At 48.1% G+C, this 23005-nt stretch overlaps 1 protein-coding gene across 6 annotated transcripts in view; it reads left to right on the top strand.

Annotated features, from left to right (window-relative positions):
- DIS3L2 (DIS3 like 3'-5' exoribonuclease 2) overlaps positions 1 to 22763 on the top strand; it is a 348067-nt gene extending 325304 nt beyond the window's left edge. For all 6 annotated transcript variants that reach the window (XM_074189654.1, XM_074189656.1, XM_074189658.1 and 3 more), the window contains 4 exons: positions 86 to 216; positions 435 to 539; positions 1778 to 1879; positions 2242 to 22763. In XM_074189654.1, coding sequence (XP_074045755.1) covers positions 86 to 216; positions 435 to 539; positions 1778 to 1879; positions 2242 to 2412 — 509 coding nt within the window. In that variant the 3' untranslated portion in view covers positions 2413 to 22763. The remainder of the gene's footprint in view (positions 1 to 85; positions 217 to 434; positions 540 to 1777; positions 1880 to 2241) is intronic.
- Positions 22764 to 23005: the final 242 nt, after the last annotated feature.

Genomic DNA, 23005 nt, shown 5'->3' with positions numbered 1-23005 from the left:
TCATTGGGAGGCCCTCAGGTCATCAGGCTCCATCCCCAGGGCCCTGCAGCCCCTTGAAGCCCCTACCTCCCACTGTCCTCACCAGGTTCCAGAGAGCCCCTGAGCATGGATGCAGACGCCCTCCAGAAACAGGCTGACCACTGCAATGACCGCCGGATGGCCTCCAAGCGGGTGCAGGAGCTCAGCACCAACCTCTTCTTTGCAGTCATGGTTAGGGTAAGGCCGTCCAGGGCTCCGACCCTCTCTCCCATCCTCCTCAACCTAGGCTGAGCTCATTCCCCTGTGCTGTCTCTGGACTTGCCTCTAAAAGGGAAGCAGAGACTGGGGTTTGGAGGCAGCCCAGTATCCTCCAGCCCTGGCCTGGGGGTACATGTGGTGCCTTGCCCTGAGCCCCTGGGCCCCCAGGTGACCTCCAGTGTCCTTGCTTCCCCCAGGAGAGTGGTCCCTTGGAGTCAGAGGCCATGGTGATGGGTGTCCTCAACAAGGCCTTCGACGTGTTGGTCTTACGCTTTGGAGTGCAGAAGCGCGTCTACTGTAATGTGAGTGGGGCTGGGGGCTAGTGGCTGCAGGGAAGAGCAGTTCTCTGAACTGGGGGTCTCTGCCCCCTCCCTGGGACAGGACAGGGACCAGTGAAAGAAGGATGGGGGGGCCCATGTGTCCCTTCCCCCCCAACCCCAGCCTCTGCTCTCCGTCTCCCCAGTTCACAGACCCTTCTCCTACAGAAGGATCTTCACTGAGCAATAATCAAATGTTCTTCTTAAGGAAGATCAAAGTGGAAATTGTCTGCAGTGTTGCCATGGAGAGAATGAAAGCGTAGCTGGAGACAGTGTCCTTTAGATGGGGAGCCCTGGGATAACTTCCTATGCCTCAGTGTTGGCCTTGGCGGCGTAGCCCCCCACGTCCTCATGGCTGCTCCTCTCGGGTGGTTGGGCGAGTGCCCTGAGCTTGGTGTTCAAAGTTTATCCAAGGCCCTCGCTGCCTCAGGGCAGGGACTGGACTCCTTGGCATGCTGGATGGTGGAGGGGCCCAGGTCTTGCCTGGGGTGGGACTGGCCCTTGTTAGACTCCTTGGGTGCCGCCTTCCAGACCCAGTGAGGCATCAAAGCAGGACCTGACTGGTGACACACCTTTGCCAGAACATCTGAAGGGCATTTTGCCACCTCCGTTCCCTGCCATCTCCCATTCAGAGGCCTTGAGTCAGCACCACAGGTCCATGGCCGGATGCTGCCTTCCCTGACCTCCTGGCCACAGGCTTTCTGTGCGCTGGCCTCCTGGCCACAAGCCCCCTGACTGGGCTCTTCTGTGGAAGTCAAGGTGCCAGCACCACCTCTGAAGCCTTCCAAGGCCTTCCACCTCTGCCCAGGACATCCCAGCCCCCAGCCATCCTTCTCAGGTGTCTTCGGGGGCATCTTCTGTGCCCACCCCAGTTCCTAGATGTTGATGAGCTCCCAGTGTGGCATGGCATGGAGCCAGTGGAGGCTTCTGTGGACCTGACAGGCTTCCACCTGCTAGTGGCCATGGTCTCCTCCCTTCTCCCAGAGCCTGACTCAGAGGGACCCCCCAGAGCCCTCAGCCCCTCATCTCATCTCTTCCTAAGCTGCCAGATGGAGGATGGCTCAGGGGCTTGTTAGTAGAGAGAGGGAAGCTTAGGGGGCAGAGTCAGGGGAAGGGTCAGCACCCGGCCTCCAGGGGGCTCAGGGACTATCCCAAGTGGCAGCCAGACGACGGACCCCTGAGCTGACTGGAAATTCGAATGGCTTGCCCTGTCTGTCCCGTAGGCACTGCCGCTACAGGACTACCACTTTAGGAAAGTGGGGAAGAAGCCAGAGCTCACCCTCATCTGGGAACCTGAGACCCCACAGCAGAAGGCCATACAGCAGGTGAGAGTGGTCAAGATGTCAGGTAGGGGGAGGCCCAGAGAGGGAGGTGGCCTGCTCCAGGTCCCCCAGCTAGGAAGCTTCCAGGGCTGGGTGTGCAGTCAGGACTTCCAGGCTGCTCTGTCCCCTGGAATACCTGGCAGCCTCTGCCTCCTCCGCAGGGGCTCATTTCCATGCCGGCTCCCCAGATCTGAGGAGGGGCAAAGGATCAGACAGCAGACCCTGGTGGTCCGAGGGCCTCGATGCATCGGCAGCAGGCCCATCTCTGGCTCCTGGGAGAGTTCAGGCCTGGGGTGGGGGGGGGGGCGTGAAGGGGGAGGTGCCAGGCCTGGCCCAGGGACTGAACTCAGCTCTCCTGGCTACAGGTGATCGCCATCTTCAGCCTGGTAGAAGTCATTCTGGAGACAGAGGACGATACCCTCAAGTACAGTGCTGTCCTCAAGAGGCCAGAGGTAGCAGCAGTGGCGGCAGCAACGCCAGTGCCGCCAGCGCCGGAGGATGCGCCGGAGGATGGGCCAGAGGATCAGGATGGATGAGAGCCCCCCGGGGACCTAGCACTGCCTCCCCTCTGCCCGGCCAACTCAGCTGAGCTGGATGGATGGGACCTTTCCAAGCCAGAGGGGATTTTAAGTTTGTTTAAAGTTTAAGTTAAGTTGAACAATTTGGGAGTTTTATTGAAGTTTAATTTTAACAAGAACTGCAGCTGGAGAAGGGGGAGGGGCTGAACTGAGATTACTGGAAGAGAGAAAGGAGGGTGGTCAGGTGCTGCCATGCCTGCAGGGAATATACCCCCTGCTCTGGACCTCAGCTGGCCAAGCCCCCTCGTGGCAGTGCGGCAGCCTGGCCCAGCCTGCCAGGGGCTCTCCTGGTTAATCCATATCATGGAATAAACTGAATGAGAAGGGAGAGTCTGGCATATGTGGCAGTTGGAGGGTTCTAGGCTGCTGTCAAGAGAGGGTGGGTTGGTCCCCCTGCTTCTTCACTGCCACTAGACATCAGGGACTTTGCCACCACCCAGATGATTTATCTCAAGCCTGGTAATTTATAGACCCACCCCAGCAGGAGATTTATGCTTGGCATGTCATTTCTACTAATTAAAAAGTATAGAATTGGTTGCCAGTATCCCAACCCCCCAATCAATCAGCAGACTCCCCTTCCCCCCCCAGCAGCACACCCAGGGTTGGCAGTGGCCATTTATAAAGCCCCCTTGACAGCCAGACCCACAGCCTCCCTTCCAAACAGAACTGCCCAGGGCCTGAGTTCTCCCTTCCCAGGTGGTGCCCTGGCCTTGCGGCCCTCCTCAGGGATGACCTGAGAAGCAAGACGAGAAGGAAGAAAGACCAGAAGTCGGGGTGGGGGGTGCTTCTCACAGGGCAGATTTAGGCTAGATATCAAAAAAAAAAAAAAGGGGAAAAGGGGTTCTCTAGGGTTGTGTGCTCTCTTTCCCCAGAGGTGTCTGGCCTAGAGTCTTCATTGAGGATGTTGTCAAGGGGACTGCTCTCCAAGATGACTCCCAAGGCCTGGCCAACTCTGGAGTCCTGCGATTTGTGACTTTGATGTTTTTCTGAAAGTGCAGACATGTTTGAAAAGAAAAGAATAGATGAGGGGGTGGTCAAGATAGATCACTGCATGGTGGAGAGTCGAGGGTAGGGGTCAGCAAGGGGAGACACCAAAGGGGCGCTTACCCCTGGGCTGGAGGAAACAGAGGAGGGTTTCAGTTAGCTGATGATTGTGCTGAGGGGACTGTTTTTCTGGATCGACCAGGAAGCTCTAAGGGGTCCTGGAGTCTTTGTCCTTTACTGTGCCAATGTCAACATTCCTCGAGCTCCTGCTTGGGCCAACCCAGGGGACCTTCCCAGTGAGGTGTCCTGTTCAGAGAAGGGAAACAGAGGCTTGTTGGGATGTTTCCAGATGGATCCAATGCAGCTGTTTCCTCCACCAGCTTCCTGGAGTTTCAGGGACTCCGGGAGAGGACAGAGCACCTCACAGCCACCTTCCTCCTTAGGCCTTGGATCTCCTGTGGAACGAGGCCCAGGGACAAGGAAAGCTCCAGTGACCCAGCGGTCTCTGAGACTCCCTGCCCTTGCTCTTCTCAGCCTCCCGACTAGTAGGCTCTAGACCAGCATCTGTAAAGCCAATCCCTTTGTGGTGAAAGTTGTGCCCGGGGGCAGTAAGGAAGGGAGACTGGGTGGCCTTCTGTCCGGGGGCTCTCTGATCCCCAGGAGGTCCCAGAATGAGAACCCCTTCTGGAGATCCCATGCAGCCTTTTCCACAGACACCTCCTGGGACCTTCCAAAGCAGCCAGCTCCACTTTGGTAGCCAGTCTTTCCTGACAAGTGTCCTGCTTCATCTCCTTGGTTTCTGGCAAATAGAATAGCTCTTCTCTCCCATGTGACAGACCAATGAGTCCTTGAAGCTGACTCCTATCTTCTCTCATTGAATTCTTGTACCCGGTGATCTCAGAGGTTATTTCATTGTTTTCCTTTGGACACTGCCCAGCTTAGGCTCCAGGTTGGGGTTGGCCAGGACAGAATCATGCCCTATAATCCTGGACACTGGCCCCCTCTTAACTGCCAGATCACCCTCTTGACTCATGGTGAGCTTGCAAGTTACTGGAATCCACAGAGTTAGGGTTTGGGGGGTTTTCTTTTAAATTCAATTTAATTTTTTTCAGGTACATGCAAAGATAATTTTCGACATTCATCCTCTTGTAAACTTCTGAGTTCCACATTTTTCTATCACTCTCCTCTCCACGGGAGCAAACAATCTGAAATATGTTGTACATTTGTGTTTAACATATTTCTATATTAGTCTAGTTGTGAAAGAGAAATTAGAACTAAGGGGGGTGTAAAAACCTTGAGAAAGAGACAAAACATAAAAGCTTTAAAAAGTGAACATAGTCAGCTTTGTCGTGCACTTGGGTTCCATAGTTCTCTCCACAAAACTGCTTTCTAGCTAGATCTCCCAGACTTTATCTCTATTAATTAGATGTCATTAGCTTCGGCCCAGAGTTCTAAGAGTAGTAAGACCTTTCTCAGACCGTCGCTGCCACCCACTGTATGAGATCTACCCATCGACGCCTTTTTCCAGGTCATTGAGCAGGACAATCAATGCCCAAGTGCCAAACTCACAAGAATCGACAGAAGGAACTTTTGGTCCAAGTACTTTCTAAAGTCTAGGTGAATGGTTAACCTCAGCAGTATTATTCTGATCTGTAATACTTTTAGAAGAGTGTGGTGCTCTGGCGTGGCCTGTTCTGAACAAAGTTGTGGCAGCCGTTTTCTCAGCCAGAATCAAAGCCCAGACTGTTCTCTTCCCTGCTGCCACTTGCAGCCCGTAGGGTCTCTGCCCACAGACTTTCATGTGGGTTGTAATCATGTTGTCAGTCATTTCATGACCCTCTGGTATTGTTTGTGTGCACTAGGCAGCTGGGACTTGGGGAAGGCAGTGGATGCCTTCAAGTCACTCCCTCCTTGTCTTGGCCATCTTTGTTTTTTCCAGTCCAAGGACCATTCTCCTTAGCAAAGTCATCCCATCTACCTTTCAGGGAGTGGTCCTGACCTTTCTTAAACTTCCCCTTTCCCCAAGGAGCTAAACACCATTGGTCAAAGGTGTCGTTGTCCTTAGTCTTCCTCACCGGCCTCTGCTCATTCTGAGTGCCGTGTTCCTGCTGCAGGTTTTAGAGGACCACACCATGCTTTTGAGTTCATCATCCATTACTTGCCCTCATTTTCTTCTATCAAGGAGGAACTTCCTGTGTGAGTGTCTCCTAATGGCCCTTCCTTTCCTCCTTAGTGGAATTGCTTCTCTTCTTGTCTTCACAATTTCTTCACCTAAACAAACCAACCACCTCTCCCAGCTGCTTCGCCTCTAGAATTTTAAGCCAGTGTGATTCAGATGTTGCCCATTTAACAGTCTCTTAGTGACAAGGAGTCCTTTCTGTCTCCTAAGCCTTTTGGTTTTCCCTGCCAGACACCAAAGAGAAGTGAGACTCTGGAGCTGAGCTAGCTTAGCCTCTCCTCCTCAAAGTCAACAGGTAAACCTTGCGTGGTGACCCAGTATAGGCGAGTCTTCATTCTCAGCATCTACCCTCTTGGCACTGCAAATATCTCAAGCCACCAAACCAGGACAACACAGTTCAAAGAAGTCTAAGAGCTTGAAAGAAGGCAGAGGGAGCTCTCCGGTCTTGGCAGACTTGGGCATCTCCTCCAGCAGCAGCATCTATGGGACACAGGATGAGAGAGTCCTAGACTTAGAGCTGGAAGAGGCTTTGGCAAGTCAGCTGTCTCCTTTTAGAGAGGAGCTAAGATCCAGATCTCCAGAGAGAGACGCCAGGGCCACCCATCTAGGAAATGACAGAGCTAAGAGACAAAACCTCAGGCCACCTCTCCTCTGCCCGAGATTCACCGGAGAAGGAAGCAAGACACCAACCTAGCGAGGTGGCTGAGGCTAGCAGACTGTGATGGGCAAGAGGAGGGCCTTGTAGAAGAGTTCTCCTCCTAATCATGGCCAGAGGAGGTGATGTGTGCCCTCTCCTCTCCCTGAGAAGCCAGCAGCCCAGCCCGGAGCCTCCCTACTCCCCAGGCTGTGACTTTGACTCCAGGAGTGTCCTCTCCTGAGAGCAAGGACTGTTCTTTTTTGTCCTTGGGGCCACAGTTCCTGTCTCTTGGATTAGATTGCTACCCAGGCTGTGGATATGGCAGTGATAAGCCAGGCTCTTGAACCCAGGGAGATATTCCCATACATTTCTCCCAAGCCAAATGTGTCCAACTTATTCAGCCAACAAGAAGGGGGTTCCCACATTTCTCTTTTTCAAGTCAACGGATGATATATCTGTGAGTTCTCTCTCCACACAGGCTACGTATGCCTAAGCTGAATGCTCAGTGAGGAGGAGGAACTCACTCCGGGTTGAGTAGCCAATCGGTACTGTCCTCTACTCCAGGCCAGCACCTGAGAAAGCAGTGGGGGGTGGGCAGCTGGTGGGGCCCCAGCATGAAGGAAAACATCCACCCCTTTCCCATGTACATCTCTGACCACAGGCCTTGGAGGCCCCACCTGGCCACCTGTCCTACAGGCAGAAACAGAGGCCCTCTGCTGGCCTGCCTGGCCCTGATCCACAACTGAGCACATGCTTCATCATCTTAGAATGGAACTACCCCTGGAACTGCCATAGCCTCCCTCGTCCTGCAATTATACCTTCCCTTCTGCCTCTTCCATCCTCCCACACTGCAGAGAAGATGGAAGAAGCCAGGCTGGTGGGTCACTGCCAGTTCACAGGATTGCCATCTGGGGGTTCAGCAAAAATGCTATTCCTCATTATTTCTATCCCCTTTTCCCTTTTACTTGTTTTTTTTTTTCAAGGCAATGGGACTAAGTGGCTTGCCCAAGGCCACACAGCTAGGTAATTATTAAGTGTCTGAGGTCAGATTTGAACTCAGGTCCTCCTGACTCCAGGGCCAGTGCTCTATCCACGGTGCCACCTAACCACCCCTCCTTTTTACTTCTAAAATCCCCAGTCCTTACTTCTCCTGGTAGATGACCCCACCTTCTACTTCCCCCAAAAAAATCCATCTTTTCAGGTTGCAGGTAAGGGGAGAACATATTTGGAAACAAGGGTGCTACAAACACACGAGGTCAATTTTTAAAAAGGGACTAGAGGCCACCTCCTCTGAGTTAGCTCCCTCCGTCTCCCTCCCCCTTACCTCCCTGTCATCTCTGCTCACCCAGCTTCCTTGAGTTGGGTCTCTGAGATATGGCTGTGGTTTTTCCCTTTGCAGGGCCAGCCTCACGTGTGCTCAGGCACTTGGCCCCATTGATCAGAGTTACTTTTCCCTGCTGCTATCAACATGTTGTGTTGACTTCTCTCCTTAAAATGCTTCCTTAGCCTTTCCTTCCCTACCATTCCTCTTCCAGACTCCCAAAGACTCCTTGCCTCTCTATTCTCAGGCCTTTGCAGTCTGGCTTCTGATCCCCCATTAAATTGAAGCTGCCCTCCCCAAGGGGAATTAAAAGGACCTCTTAACTGCTCAGTCTAATGTCCTCAGTCTCTTCTGCCTTGTTTTTTGCAGTTTTCAATGCTCATGCTCAGAGAAACTTTTCTTCCTTGGTTTTCTTGCCAATCTGATGGAGATCTTATTCACTCCCAAAACTATCTGCCCATTCTTAATCCATCTCCTGGTCTCCAGTCTTATATCTCCAACTACCTGCTGGGCAACTCCTAGATGACCAGTAGGCACCTCCCTCTAGGCAGGCCTAAAATGGAACTCAGCATTTCCCCCTTGAACCTTCCCTCCTTCTGTCGTGGGCATTGCTCTTCCAACCACCATGCTCTCTTAATATCAGAGGCCTCCTTGACTCTTCCCTCTCCCTCTTCCCTCATCACCATTCAGTTGCAAGCCCTCTCGGTGGTTCCTCTTCTTTATCTCTGTCACACAAGCTCTTTTGTTTCGGCTTCCCTTCTACCTAAGGCCATTAGTTATTATTCTCCGACCTGGTTGAAAGGAACTTCCCCCTCCTCGGTCTCCCTGCTTCTCTTTCTTCCAAACTTGATGCAACTTCTCCCCAGCCCTCCTTCTAAGGAAGGAGTCTCATCTTTCTTGGCTTGTACACTGTATGGCTCCAGGAAAATATCAGCTTCTTGAAATCCTTATACTTCTGTCTTTTGGCTTAGCTGAGTAACTCACATTGGAGAGTTGCATTTTGTTATCTAACATTTGTTAAATTGAAGTGAATTCCACTGAACCATTAAAACAAATAGGGATTTAGGGTTATCATAGACATTGGTTAAAGTAGAAATTGTTTAGAGTTAAATTCACAATTTCCTAATTCAGTCCAATGAGAGAATGTATTTAAGCGCCTTTGCAAAGCTTCACTTACACCTACAAGCATTTACAATAGCACATTATTATTAACAACCATTGTACCCTATCAGTAATGAAACCACAGGGACCATCCTTAGCCACCAGTTAGCCAGTTCTGAATAATTCCCAAGAGAAGAAGGACCTGAAATGAGCCCCAGGTTTTGTGTTGGTATTTTTGGTTAAATCTGTGGTGTCAATGGGGCAGGAAATGCCCTCTGCAGTGTTCTTTCGACAACTTGTAATGGAAGAGATTTGCCTTAGAGGTTTCTTATACCTTTAGGAAGATATTCATTAAGTCGTCCATTGTTCTGGCAGTGATGGGTCCCTGAAGTGGAACTGATCCTAGTTCTGCTGCTCACCACCTGGGCAGTCTTGGGCCTTGTTTCTTCATCTCTAATTGATGGGATAGGACCAACTGAATCCAGATCCTCTCCTCCACTCAGCCCTGTGATCCTGGATGTTCTAAGGATGATGAGAAGCACTCAGAGCAGCAGAGGGTTTGGCTTCCATCCCATTAGAGCTTCCCAAAGCCCAGGGCTAGACATCAGGTGACTTGTCTGCAGTCACACAGTGAGTAAGGACCTGAGATGACATCCACCACATCTCTTGTTTTGAGCTTGGCACCATATGCACCATCTTTACTCACTTCAACTGTCTTGGCTCTATTGGCCTTTCTTATTAAAAGACTAAGCAGTAGTGAGCAAAGATAAACATTCTCTACCTGCTGATGCTCCCCAATTTTAGTGTGGGAGCAGGGAAGGATACAAGCTTTGGCTCCTCATTAGTCTTTGGCCTTCACCTTGCAGAAAAGTATGGAATGGGGACATGCATTTGGGAAGAGGGGCTCTGGTGGATTAGGAGGGAGCTGGGGATGACTTGAGAATGGTAGACTGTGGATCTGAATTATGCCTAGCCTTCTGTGCTGGGGTGAGAGCAGAGATGCAGGGGGTTGTGAGCACAGGGGCACTTGCATGTCTTCCCCAGATTTTCCCCTTCTCTCTACTCCCCACCGCAATGCAGGCTCTATTCACTTCCATCGTTGGTTGTTCCACTAGCCTCCAAGTGGGTTTCCCTCCCTCAGCCTCCTGTCTCTCCAGTCACCCTTCACACAGCTGCCAAAGTGGTTTTTCAAAATAAAGATCATATTACTCCCTTAGGAAGCTTCGCTGACTCCCTTGTGCCTTAGGATAAAATACAGACTTTGTTTGGCATTAGAAGCCCTTCATAATGTCTTTATCCCATTTTTCCAGCTGCATAGAAAGTTTATTACTCTTGCCCCATTCCAACCGAGCTGACCTCTTTATTCTTCCCTCTTCAGGAGACTCTGTTCTGGCTACTCCCTAGGCCTGGGACTCTCCCCTTCCTCACCTCGACCCTCATGTTTAGGAATTCATCCTGAGAGGGGGGGGGGGGACGACACAGGGAAAGGTTCCAGACACTGACAGGGACACAGATTCCCAACAGAGAAACCCTTGGAGATTCAACTTTTTTCTTTAGTTTTTATCAAACAATTTTTTTTGACAAGGTTTTGAAGTTTTAGAATTTTTCTCCCTCCTCCCTCCAACAGAAGGAAATTCAATATGGATTTCACATTCCTAACCTTGCTAAACATAGATCAAAATTAAATGTGTTGAAAGAGAAGAATCAAATCCAGAAGGAAGAAAATGTTAGAGAGAACTCAATGATATAATATATAAGACAATGTTTAAAAATGGAAGATAATAAGCTTTGGTTGGAGATTTCACTTTTTTTTTTTTTTTTTTTTTTTTTTTTTTTTTTAGGTTTTTGCAAGGCCACACAGCTAGGTAATTATTAAGTGTCTGAAACTTGACCTGAACCCAGGTACTCCTGACTCCAGGGCTGGTGCTTTATCTACTACGCCACCTAGCTACCCTGGAGATTTCACTCTTAAGAAAATCGTGATTCTTCTGCTCCAGAAACCTTACTTTGAAAAAGCCCAGATCAGAAAAAGGAATATCTTAGAGAAAGTAAAAGAAGCAGACTAGTGAGGACAGTTTACCAGGCTGGTACAGTAGAAGGAGCCAAAAGACACAGCTTCTGATCTCCCCTCTGACATCCACAGTGTGATCTTGGCATGTCAATTTGCCACTCTTTGCCTCAATTTCCTCATCTGTAAAATGAAGGGGTCAGATTAAATGACCTCTGATAGTTATTATAGTTCTCAGTCCATGAAGGAAACTGCTCTTTGATCATTCTTTAGATGACAAAAACCAGAAGAAAGTTTTAGAAATGTTCTTAGCCGTATTTCCTGATGGCACATAGCTCACCCTGGCACAGGCACTGTGAGGACTCTTCCTCTGGAGTGAGACTGGGCTCTGCCAGTCAGAGGACTGGCTGATGCTTCCACCAGCTGGTGCCACCTCCTTCACCCTGAGACCTCTGCGACAAGCTCTTCCAAGGAGGGAGGCCCATCAGTCAATCATACATGTATTAAATGCCTACTATGCTAGCATACAAAAACTCTGTGAATCCTCCTATTTGTTCTAGGTCCCACACATAGACATGTGGGCACACAGCATCTCTGCCCTGAGTGAGGGCATGGTCCCCACATTCAAACTCCTGCTCCCCAACTTTGTCTGGAGAACTGAAGATGGGGCTTCTTTCTGCATAGAGTGAAGTAGATGACCACTCCCAGATTATCTTCCTCCAGAGTGGCTATGGCTTCTCACATCCCAGCTTGACCTGAGTCTCCCTGGACCCTTATCTCCTAAAAAAAAAAATCAACCGGACAATTGATCTCCTTTTTGGCCCTGATGGCCCATGAACCTACCAACTCCAATGGAGTTTCCTCCAGGCCTTTCCATTCATCTTATTGGTTAGCTAGGATCTGCTTCCTTCCGCTCTCTATTCATGTTGGCAGAGCTCCTTCCCTAAAACCATCTAGAGTCCCACAGAACAGAAGTCCTTAATCTTTTGTGTGTTTGCCTAGTGAAGCTGATGAACTCCATCATGTTTTTAAAGTCATGAAAGACAGGATCATAAAGACAAAAAATGACTGTTGAAATAATTATCAAGATATTTGACACCAAAATATTAAAAATCAATCCAGGGACTCCAGATTTAGTATCCTCCATACAGTTTTCAGTTTGTACCCAGAGACCTTGGTAACACCCCCTATTTCTGTCTCTAAAGCCATCCTCTCTCAGGCTTCATTCAAAGACCTGCAGTTTAAGGTCCTCCACAATGTGACTTCAATCTACCATCCTAACCTTATTTCATATTACTTCCCTGTGTGAGTACTACATTTCCACCAAAGTGAACTCAATGGCTGTTTTTGAACTAGATGTTACATTTCCCACCTCTTCAATTTTGCCCTTAGGTCTGGAATGCAAATCATTCATCATCTCTCCCAAAGTTTATTTCTGGACCCTTTACCATAGATGTCTCAACCACAGAATTCCCTCTACAACATATTGTCACATGCCCATGAAGCCTTTCTTTGCTTAAACACTTACAGGGAGAGGAAGTTCACTCCCAGCTAAGGCAGCCTTTTGGACTTCTGGACAGCTCATTGCCAGCAGTTGTTCCTTCCATGGCACCTCAGTCAGATGTTCCTAATTCTGCTCTCTGGGACCTGAGCAGAGTCCAGTTGGGCTGTACCACCCTAAAGACTCTGTCCATCTATTGACAGCCAAAGATCACATTGGCTCCTAGATTATTCTTCCACATGACTTCCCCCACCTTAGACTTGGTAACTTGAACCAGTGGTAGATATCATATGTATTCCTACTAAATTTTGTTTTTTCAGTTTCAGGACTTGGTAAATTGAAGTCACCAAGATAGCACTGCCTATCCCCTCACTTATCTTAAAGTTGTCCACATTAGAAACTGAGGCAGAGAGAAAGACAATGAGCCAATGGAGGAAAAAATTGAGAGGCTGAATTCTTACTCTGCCAAGAGGTCAATTTTTTCCTCCATTGGCTCATCATTGTCTTTCTCTCTGCCTCAGTTTCCTCCTTACTCAGCAGTGCTTTTTTAGACTCCTTCACTTTGTGACTCAAATCAGGAACTGTCTCCTACATAGAGCCTCCTCATTTGCTGATGCGTTCTTTCCCTTCAAGTTGGAGTCTCCTAGAATAACATAAGTTCTTTACAAGCCAGGAGAATGGTCTCCGTTTGGGGACTTGCATTGGCAAATTGGCATTTTATTTTTGCAACCTCAGCTCTTAGCACAGTGCCTTCCATGGGATGGTGCTTAGGAAGTAGTGTTCAACTTAACAATTGAGGAAACTGAGGTCTGGAAATGTCAATTGATTTGCCTGAAATCACACAGGGAGCAAATAGCAGAACTGGGACTCAGCCAGGGCCTCCTGACCACAATCTATTGCTTTTACAACTTCTCCATCTCTTGTTGTTGAGTTGTTTCAGTTGTGTTTGACTCTTTGTGACCCTATTTGTTGGCAAAAATCCTGGAGTAGTTTGCCATTTCTTTCTCCAAATCATTTTACAGATGAGGGAACTAAGGCAAACAGAGTTAAATGACTTACCAGGATCATATAGCTAGTGTTTGAGGCTGGATTTGAAGTCTTCTGAGGTGATCTACTCCATCTCTGGTCTCAGTCTTATTTCCTGTCTGGATCCTCAGTCACAGACTTCAGACTCTCCCTCTGTAAACTGATGACAGGGAGTGATCTCAGTGTTCTCTAGGATCCCTTCTAGTCCCAATGCCTTTGTCCTTATCTGATGGCTACTAGCTCCTCAAACTAAACAACCCAAAGCTTAGCTCATTGTTTCCCCATTAAACCACCCCTCCCCACTTTTCCTCCCTCTCCCTCTCCCTTCCCCCAGCTTCCCTCTTTCTGTTTGAGTCTGCCCTCTTCCCAGGCTGGAAACCCTGTCTTCCACACACCCCCTCCCCAGCAAATTCATCTTGATGCCAAATCCTACTGATTCTACCCCTGTCACTTTCCCATCTTTCCCCCTTCTCTCCTGCATGTTCACCACCTTGGCTTCTGGGCTCCTTCCTCCTGCCTCTCCTGCTCCTCAGCATCTTCATCACTCTTCTGGCTGTCTCCTACCTGAACTTCCAGCCAGATTTCACCCCCACCTTTGACTTCTAACCACTCTAGACTCCCAGCTGCTCTCCTACCTGGGTGCCTCAACTTGAGTCGACCACCATGCTTGGAATGTACTAACTCCTCATCTTTGCCTCCCCCCCACCCGAGCCATCCCTGTGTCCCCAGCTGAGAGCATCTTGTCTCCTACTGATGTGGATATATGTCATATTTCCCCATTAGAGAATAAAGAGGCATAATAAATGCTCGGCTGACCTACCCCACAGGGTTGTGGAGAAAGCACTGCAATCCTCTGGCTGTGGAATTGTAGCATTGTCATTATTATCTCATGATTACTTGATGTACTCCACCGTGGAAGCCCCTTGAGGGCAGTGACGTGCCGTCATTCCTCTGTATTGCCAGGGCAGTGCCTTTTGCATATTGTGGCCGCTAAATCAATGCTTGCTCCACTGAAAGGTGCCATCTCGATGGAGGTCAGGGCTGGCCAGGGCCGTCCTCATTCTTCTTGTTGACGTGCCAGCATTTGACACTGCCTCTTGGGATCCCTCCCATGGCCCTCTGCCTATGGTCACCTGTGTGGCCTTAGGTTTGGGGGCTCAGAACCTGTGATGTTCCTCCTGAGGGAATGGGGAGAGAGGCCAAGCCAGCCTCCATCAGATGGCCTTGAGCCCCGATGCTCTTTGGTAGGAGTTGTCTCTCTTTCCTTAACAGTCTGCTGGGCCTCTGGGGGAAATGAAGGAGCCAGTTGAACTTCCTCTAAACCTTTGTTCCCTAATTGGAGAGTGAAAGAGCTTAGAGTACCAGTAAATAAGAGGCAGAGAAGGAGAGAACCCCGTTTATCATAAAGTCAAGGATCTCAAGCTTGTAAAGACAACCTGAGTCAGTCCTTGAAGGGAGAAGGAGATCTGGGAGTAAAGATTTGAGGCTGGGGTTGCAGGAGGCAGCAAACAAAGCCAGGGTGATGGCATTCCTCTCCTGAAACCTGAGGGGCAGATCAGCCCAGGAAGTCATCTCCCTCTAAGTCACCTTGGCAGCAAGCTGGTGAAGCTCAGGGCCTCCTGCCCAGAATCATGGATTCACTTAGGATTACCAAGGAATAAATAATCATGATCAACAAAATTGTTTTAAAAAGTTTGTTCTATAGGTCCAGGACCCCTTAAAATGCTCTAGAGTTTTCCCTGGTCCCTTTTCTTTTGGAGAACATGCAAGATCTTTTCCAGTTTCCCTAGTTCCTAATCCATTCTTTGCTTTTGCTCCCCCCAAAAAGACTCCAGAGTGTCAGGGATCCAAAGCACAATGTTTGTATCCACCCTCTTCCAGCCTGAGATTGAGGGGATCAAATAGTCACTCCATAGGAAGGAGGGGCTCCTCAAGACCCAGAATATAACCAATGCCTTCAATCCTCAGATAGTCAGAACACCCAGGAGACCCAGGGAAGCAGCTAGGTGGTCTGAGGAAAGAGGGAGGAGAGGCGGGTGTAGAAATGGCTTAGAAAGAGTCAGAACCTTTCCTTGAACCCTAAGCTCTGACTCCCAGCCCAAGTCTCCGTGTTGTCTTCCTTTTATAGAGGATGTTACAAAGGGATTCCTCCAGGTTGAATTCAAGAGACATCTCTCAGACTCCTACTATGGTGCCTTGGGTCCAAGGCTGGGGAGGGAGCCATAGTTGCGGTGGAGTTGAGTCCAAGCCCTTCATGTGCTGACCCCCGAGAAGTCCAGACTTAGTTGGCCACATATGGTCTGCCACTCATCTTCCTGGCCACTGGCTGATCAGGGCTGATCTCCATACACAACCTTCCCCACTTGCTCACAGCCTTTCCTGGTCCCTCCTCTTATCGGCACTCCCTCCCTCTTGAAATTGCTCTGTATGAACATTGTGTGCGCTTGTGTAAGTGTCGTGCTCACCCCTCTCCCACCCCAGAATGGAAGCTCCTTGAGGGCAGATCCTTTCCTTGCTTTGTCTTTGTATCCTGAACACATTGTGTTCTAAGGCAGTTCCTGATACACAGTTAGTGCTTAATAAATGTTGAATGGTAGGAGAAACTGTAAACATCACTGATCCTGGAGAACTAACAAAGGGAGAAGAAAAACATATAAATTTGGTTTCTTCTCTAGCAGAGTAAAACTAATTATACCCATATGAACCGATTATCCAGATTGCCATTTATACCCAGGAATCAATAGATCTAGACATAAAAAGGTCGTGGGATAGGATGTGGGCCACCCACCTGTTTACATGCAAGAAAACTGGGGTCTAGTGCTCCCAGGTCACTTAGCATAGTAAAGCCAAGCAGCAGGGTTCTTCCTTTCACCTGTCTGGGACCCTGTCCTGTCTGTCTAGCTAGATTCCCTCGGCTGATATAACACACGAATAGATACAAATATTTCAAAACTACATTCCATTAATGCACTTTTATCTTTATGTCAATAATTGAGCGGGGGGAGAATGCTCCCTTCTCTCCAGATTGCATTCTCTTTAGTGACAGGGTGAGTAGCAATTAATTAACACCTAAGGTAGTGACCATATTCAAACATGATATCAACTCTTGCCCGTTCCTTCTTCTTACCTGTTCCAATTTTACGACACTCCAAAAATGGGCTAGCCTAGTTTTCGACCTTGAGACTTAAGATTCTTCTTAGACTTGCCTCAGGCTTGTAGTCAAATGAAAATGGAAGATTTCCATGTTGCCTACCGCAAACTGATGGAATGTGAGCCACGGTGTAATGACAACCAGCTCCGTAGAGGTTAGGATGGAGTGGGATGGAGTGAAGTAAAGAAAGAAAAGACTAATAACAGACATATCTAATGTGCTTTAAAGTCCCATTTTATCCTCAGAATAGTTCTGTGATGCATGGTATAAGTTATGATTACCCTTACTTTTTGAAGGAGTCCAAGTTCCAAACAAGTGAGACGACTAGCCCAGAATCACACAATTGGAAACTATCGGGGGGCCTAAGCAAACCAAGGTCTAGAAAAACCACGTGAACCATGAGTCTAGAAAACACAACCCTTCCTCTCTGAATAAAAGATTGCTAGAGAGCTGATACTAACAAGTGAGCCCCTTGATGGGGGCTCCCTCAGTAAGGCCACCACAACCCATTTCTAAGGATTCTCAAGGCCTGTTGCAAAAGCAGTTTGGGGACTGCCAAGTATTTAATGTCCACAAGATTTTGCCCTAATCCTTGCATTGAGTTGGTTGTGTGAATGAATGTGAGGTTTGAAACCCCCATAATTTCCACACATAAAAAATAGAAAATTAAGTAACCTCTATAGGCCTCAGTTTGGTTTTGATTTTTTTTTAAGAGTAAAATGAAGATAATTACAGCACCTTCCTCCTTTTCCAACCTAAAAGAGCTCAGAGCTCTGCTGGGAACATGAGTCATAAGGAAAGGATAACCATTCACCATCTCGGCTTCCATGGCTCCACCCTCTCCTCTCTGGCTCTCCAGCCATTAGCTTTCACCTTGAGGGATGCACCAAGTCCACCTGCTTTGGAAGGCCTTCCCCGATGGATCCTTGCCACTTCCCCCAGCTTACTCATCCTCCCCAGCACTGTCTCTAGGAAGAGGTGACTAGGGCTTCCCGAGCACCAAAACCTTCCTTAGAAAGTGCTTATAGCATGTGGAATACCTGAGCTTAGCAACAGTTAGCAAGAATAATTACTTTTTTTTTAGGATTTTGCAAGGCACTGGGGTTAAGTGGCTTGCCCAGGGCCACACAGGAAATTAAGTGTCTGAGGCTGGATTTGAACTCAGGTCCTCCTGACTCCAGGGCTGGTGCTCTATCCACTGTGCCACCTAGTTGCCCCCAAGAATAATTATTTAAAGTGTTCTTCAGTTGTGTCTAATTCTCTGAGGCCCTATGTGGGATTTTCTTGGCAGAACTACTGCTGTGCCATTTCCTTCTGCTCATCCATGAGGAAACCAAGACACACAGGGTGAAATGACTCGCCCATAGTCACCCAGCTAAGAAGTGTCTGAGGCTGGATTTGAAGTCAGGAAGAGTTCTGGCATTCTATGTGAGTCACCATGGTACCCCAGCTGTCTTATCATTTAAAACAGGAAGCTATTCTAAGAAGGGCTTCTCCTCAAGCTGCTGACCAATGACCAGATCACCAGTTTGGTCATCTTGGCCAAGCCTTGCTTCTCCATAGCATTTCTGGGATGATGTCCTGGTCTCATAGGATCATAGATTTAATTCTAGAAAGGACTCTTGAAACCCTTGACTCTACTCCATTCATTTTACAGCTACCTGAGACCCAGAGAGTGAGTTCTCCAGGATTCCACCACCAGTAGATGAGTCAGAATTTACCCTCAGGTCTTCCTGACCTCAAGCATCCTCTCCATAGTGCCATACTCCCTGCTGCTTGTCCTGGTTAAAATTGGCCACTCCTCTGGGTCTTTATCCATTGTTCAGAGACTTTATCATATGCCCCCTTATAATGTTACATAAATATTTCATGGATTGGATGCAGGCCTAAAGAAACATGGCTGGTGTTAAATAATGACAGATATGAATGGGAGTGCCACAGAATGAAGGTTGGGCAAGGAAGCCTTTCTGGGCCCCAGTCACTGCTCTGAGCCTCCAGGCAGTGGCTGGTCTGTGCTGAGTGAGGAAGCCTCATCCAGAAAGTTCCCATTAAACACTAAGAGCAGGGATAACAACACATGATGCTCATAAGAGTTCTGGGGAACAGAGATCTCCACGGCCTGGTAAGTTGGCCCCTTCCTTAGACCCCTAGGTTTGCTTTCAGAGGCAGCTACAAGATTCAAAACAATCAGGGTTCTATAACCACTCATTTTCCTTTTTGCCTTAAAACCCAAGTCAGCTATTATTATCTTCAATTTTGGCATGGAATCCTTCTAGCAGGATCTGTTTCTAGGAAGTTCCTCCTGGGAGGACAATGGGTTCCCCCACTGACCGTTCCTTTCTGCAACTGAGCTCATAGTCCCTCAATGTGGATGCCACTGTCAATTAGGTTAAGTCTGTCCAGGTTCCCAGTTTCTGTCTAAGCCAGAGGAAACAACCCCTAAATGAGTTGGGGTACTGAAAATGACATGTAAAATAATGGGGTTTGGTTTAATGTAAAGTTTAATAGCAAGCAATGGGAAGTAGGGAGAAGAGAGAGGAAAAGGGGACCTAACCTGTAAGTTGGGCATGCACATAAGGGCAGCCCTATTGGGGCATACAGTTGGATTCCATTCAGCAGAAAGGGGGTGCTCCAGTAGAGAGTGGGAGGGATGCTCCAGAGTGTTCTTTTGAGAGGGAAGTTCTTATGATTTTGGAAGGCCTCCTGGAGCTGACTAAATTGCACATCAGAGGTCCAAGCAAAGTATTACTTGAAGGGGTTATCGGGGAGAAAAACAGCTTGGTGGTAGACAAAATATTACTGGGAGACACAATTCTACCAACCTTTGAAAAATATTGTCAATAATTTTTCCATGAGTATGTTCTATAAATTAAAAGCCTCCCTTAGAGGGCAGCAAGGTGGTGCAGCGGATAGAGCATCAGCCCTGGAGTCAGGAGGACCTGAGTTCAAATGTGGCCTCGGGCACTTAATAATTACCTAGCTGTGTGGCCTTGGACAAGTCACTATTGCCTTGCAAAAACAAAAACAGAAAAGCAAAACAAAACAAAACAAAAAAGTGTCCCTTAAGGGGAAACTATCATGGTGGTCTCAAAACCACCAGGCCTAATCTGGTTCATTGGATTTGAGGAGATTCAGAGGCATATGATGTGGGTTCTGAAATCCATGAAGGAATCTAGATGACACAATGGGAAAAGTAACAGCATTGGCATCAAGGGGACCTGAGTTCAAATCTGACCTCAGACACTTGACACATACTAGCTATGTGACCTTGGGCAAGTCACTTAACCCTGATTGTCTCAAATCCAAGGCCATCCCCAGTCATTCTGATCCCATAGCTAACCAATAGGCCCAGGTGGGTCTAGAGGGGAAAAAATAAGGCTGGTGACTTAGCAGTCCCCCCCCCCACCACTAAAATTTAATTCACTTGCCTATCATGGCATCACCTCCCAATGTCATGGTCTTCTGGAATGAAGGATAAAAATCATCATTTTGTCATGATGGAAGAAGAGTTGGGTTCTGGGGACAGACTCCCCAAGGTCCAAGACTCCATGGGAGTCCTGATGCTGCTCTGCTAGGCCTTTTCAGTTCCTGTGGGGCATTCTTATGCCTGGGATAGTGAGTACCCTACACATAGAAGTCACTCAGTAAAGACTGATGAGTTGGAATCCATCAACTAATATTTAATAACAACAGCTCTTGGGCTCCTAAATTGAGAGCTGGAAAGGATCTCTGAGGCCTTTTGTCCTTCCCTTTCATCTTACAGAGGAGAAGACTGATCCAGGGAGTTTAGGTCACTTGCCCAAGACCTTGGAGGTAGTAAGCCCCAGAAGTAGGATTTGAATCTGGTCCTCTGACTCTGGTCCAACCTTCTCATTTGATGCCTCTTAGATGTGCATCTGTACTCTTTAGAGCTTCAAAGAACCTCAGGAGACCAACTTGGTAGGCAGCAGGGCTGAAGATACAGAGGGCTGAAGTCAGAAGATCAGGGTTCAAATTCTGTCCTTAGGCAAACCAATTCACTTCTTGGAGACTGAAGTTTTCCATTTGCCTTTTTGCAACTTCAACCTCTTCCTTTGGCTTCTTTTTCTGGGGCCAAATGCAACAGCCTTTCCAATATTTGAAGACATCTCTCATGTCCCTCCTGAGTCTTCTCCATATTAAATAATAATCAACTGATCAACTGATACTTATATAATCCAGATTTTTAGTAACTGGTTTGTCTTCCTCTAGTCACTCCCCAGGTTCGCAATATCCTTCCTAAGCTGCAACCCTTCAAACTAAAACCCTCCAGATGAGGTCCGATGGTGGCACAAGGCAGAGAGATAATGACCTTCTGTTCCTGGGAGCTATGCCCCTTCTAACGCAGCCCAAGAGTAAAATGGCTTTATTAGAGACCACATATGGTGGATGTAGCCCCTAAGACCCCCCCAGACCTTCATCAGAACAATGACTGGCTCCCCTAATTGGTTTTTAGCCCCAGAAGCAAGGTTTTACATTTCTCCCTAATGGAAGTCACTGACCAAACCAATAACAACAAAAAAAAGGGAACATTGGATCACAGTCATTTACCGCCCCCCAAAGAAGAGATACTGCAGCTTTGTCCCTCCTTTGTAGAGGTGGGGAATGAAGACTGTGGGAGCTCATGTAGTCTGTCAAACTCAACTGAGGGACTTGTTTGGTTAGACCAAAATGTTTTGTTATTGTTTCTCTGTTTTATTATAAAGAATAACTCTTTGGATGAGAGAAGGATAAGAAATATTTTGGGAACTAAGAAGAGATATAAAAGAAAAATTGTCTCTGTGGCCCTCAAATGCACTGTCACCTCTTCTGATTTCTTCCAAGAATTCATATAAGCTCCCTACCAATCTAAATGACATAGTCCCCTCCCAGAAGCCTCTGAGAGCTTCAAATCAATTCTTTTTTTTTCAAAGGATCTATCACCAGAATATGGAGACCAAAATCAAAACTGGAATTTCTTTCTGTCTCTCCCTCTCCCTCTCCCCCTCCTCTTCTCTCTGTCTTTCTGTCTCTGTCTCTCCTCTCTCTCTGTCTCTCCTCTCTCTCTCTCTCTCTCTCTCTCTCTCTCTCTCTCTCTCTCTCTCTCTCTCTCCCCTCCCTCCCTCCTTTATCTCTCTCTCTATCCCTTTCCCCTCTTTCCTTCCTCCCACCTTTTCTCTTAATCTCCCCCCAAGCACAGACACACCCTGTCCTTTTGCACATCCCAACCCCTCCTCCTGAGGAGTGCTGGGGTGACTCCTGTACACCAGTTTGCCCTTGACTAATGACCATGCTGACCTTCCCAAGACCCCAGTTCTCGGGGACCTTGCACTTCAGCAGACAATGTGGGGGGGCATGCTAGGGCCTCCCTGCCACCTCAGTGAACAGCTCCTAGCCTCCCCTTTCCAAGTGCTTTGGCATCCCCTTTCAAGCCACTCGAAGAGAGAGACCGTGTTTCAGGACTTGGCCGTGGACAGCTCCGTATGAACGCCCTCCTGATGGTGAATCTGAACTGTCATCGGATTCCATAAACAGAAACCAATGTCGCTAGGAACAAATTAAGTTAGGCCATAGTTCATTTCCACTGCCAAGTGAAGTGATGGATTGTAGTCAAGTCCCCATTCATTATCAGTGAGCAGCATTCTTTAGGGCCTTAAGAAACAAGGGAATACCCGGAGCTTCATGCTGGTATCAGCTCTTGAAGATGAAGCATCTGGATTCAAATCCAAGCTCTGTCCACATGATGATGTTTGAAGACTAGGACATTAGGGAGGTGACGTCATGACATGCGCATGAATTAGATTTGAATGGGGGGAGAGGGGGGAAAGCTATGCTGACGTCACAGTCCAGCCACCAGATATGGATGGGCACAAGTGGAGATGACCCTGGATAAGAGACAAGGGTCAAGTGACTAGCCCAAGGTCACACAGCTAAGCTCCCAGCTGATTTGAACTCAGGTCCTCCTGGCTCCAGGGCTGGTGCTCTACCTAACTGATCCACACAGCTGCCAAATGGAATGCCTCAAGCCTTCCCTTGCTCATCCAGTGATGAGCTAAGTGATCCAGAAAGGAGACAGAGCCTCTCCTTGATGAACTTCTATTTGAACAGGGGAACAAGAACAGATGTTGGGACGGGGCAGAAAAGTCACTTTGATCTGGGGAGTCACAAGAGGTAAGTGGAGCCTTTGGGCAGGTAACCCAGATTAGCACAGCCACTGATATGGACAGCTCAGGACCAGAGAAAGGAGGAAACTCATTTTAGCCATGCTGGTCAGCACCTCCTCTAGAGTGCCTCGAGATTGCAATGACTTATCAAGGGTCACACAGCTAGCACGTGTCAGAGGGGAGACTCAAACCCAAGTCGTCCCAGCTTCAAGCTACCTTTCCACTTAACAGACTATTAGCCTGGTGATGATGAATTGTTTTATAAAAAATACTTTGATAATTAAATTTCAATACAATTGATCTCCTTTGTACACCTCTATAGTTTACTTTAACATTTAAAAGCATGATTCTGAGAAGACTCCTCTAGACTGTGCCCAAGGGATCCAGGGCACACAATTGCTAAGACTCCCTTCACTCTACCATGCCATTTCTCATCTGGCTCGGTAATTCTTTTTTTTCCCTTTTTTTCTTTCTTTCATTTA

This window comes from Macrotis lagotis, chromosome 5 (assembly GCF_037893015.1).
Source record: "Macrotis lagotis isolate mMagLag1 chromosome 5, bilby.v1.9.chrom.fasta, whole genome shotgun sequence".
In the NCBI taxonomy this organism is placed as follows: Eukaryota; Metazoa; Chordata; class Mammalia; order Peramelemorphia; family Peramelidae; genus Macrotis; species Macrotis lagotis.
Note: the sequence above shows the minus strand (reverse complement) of the source record. Positions and strands in the feature narration are given on the sequence as shown.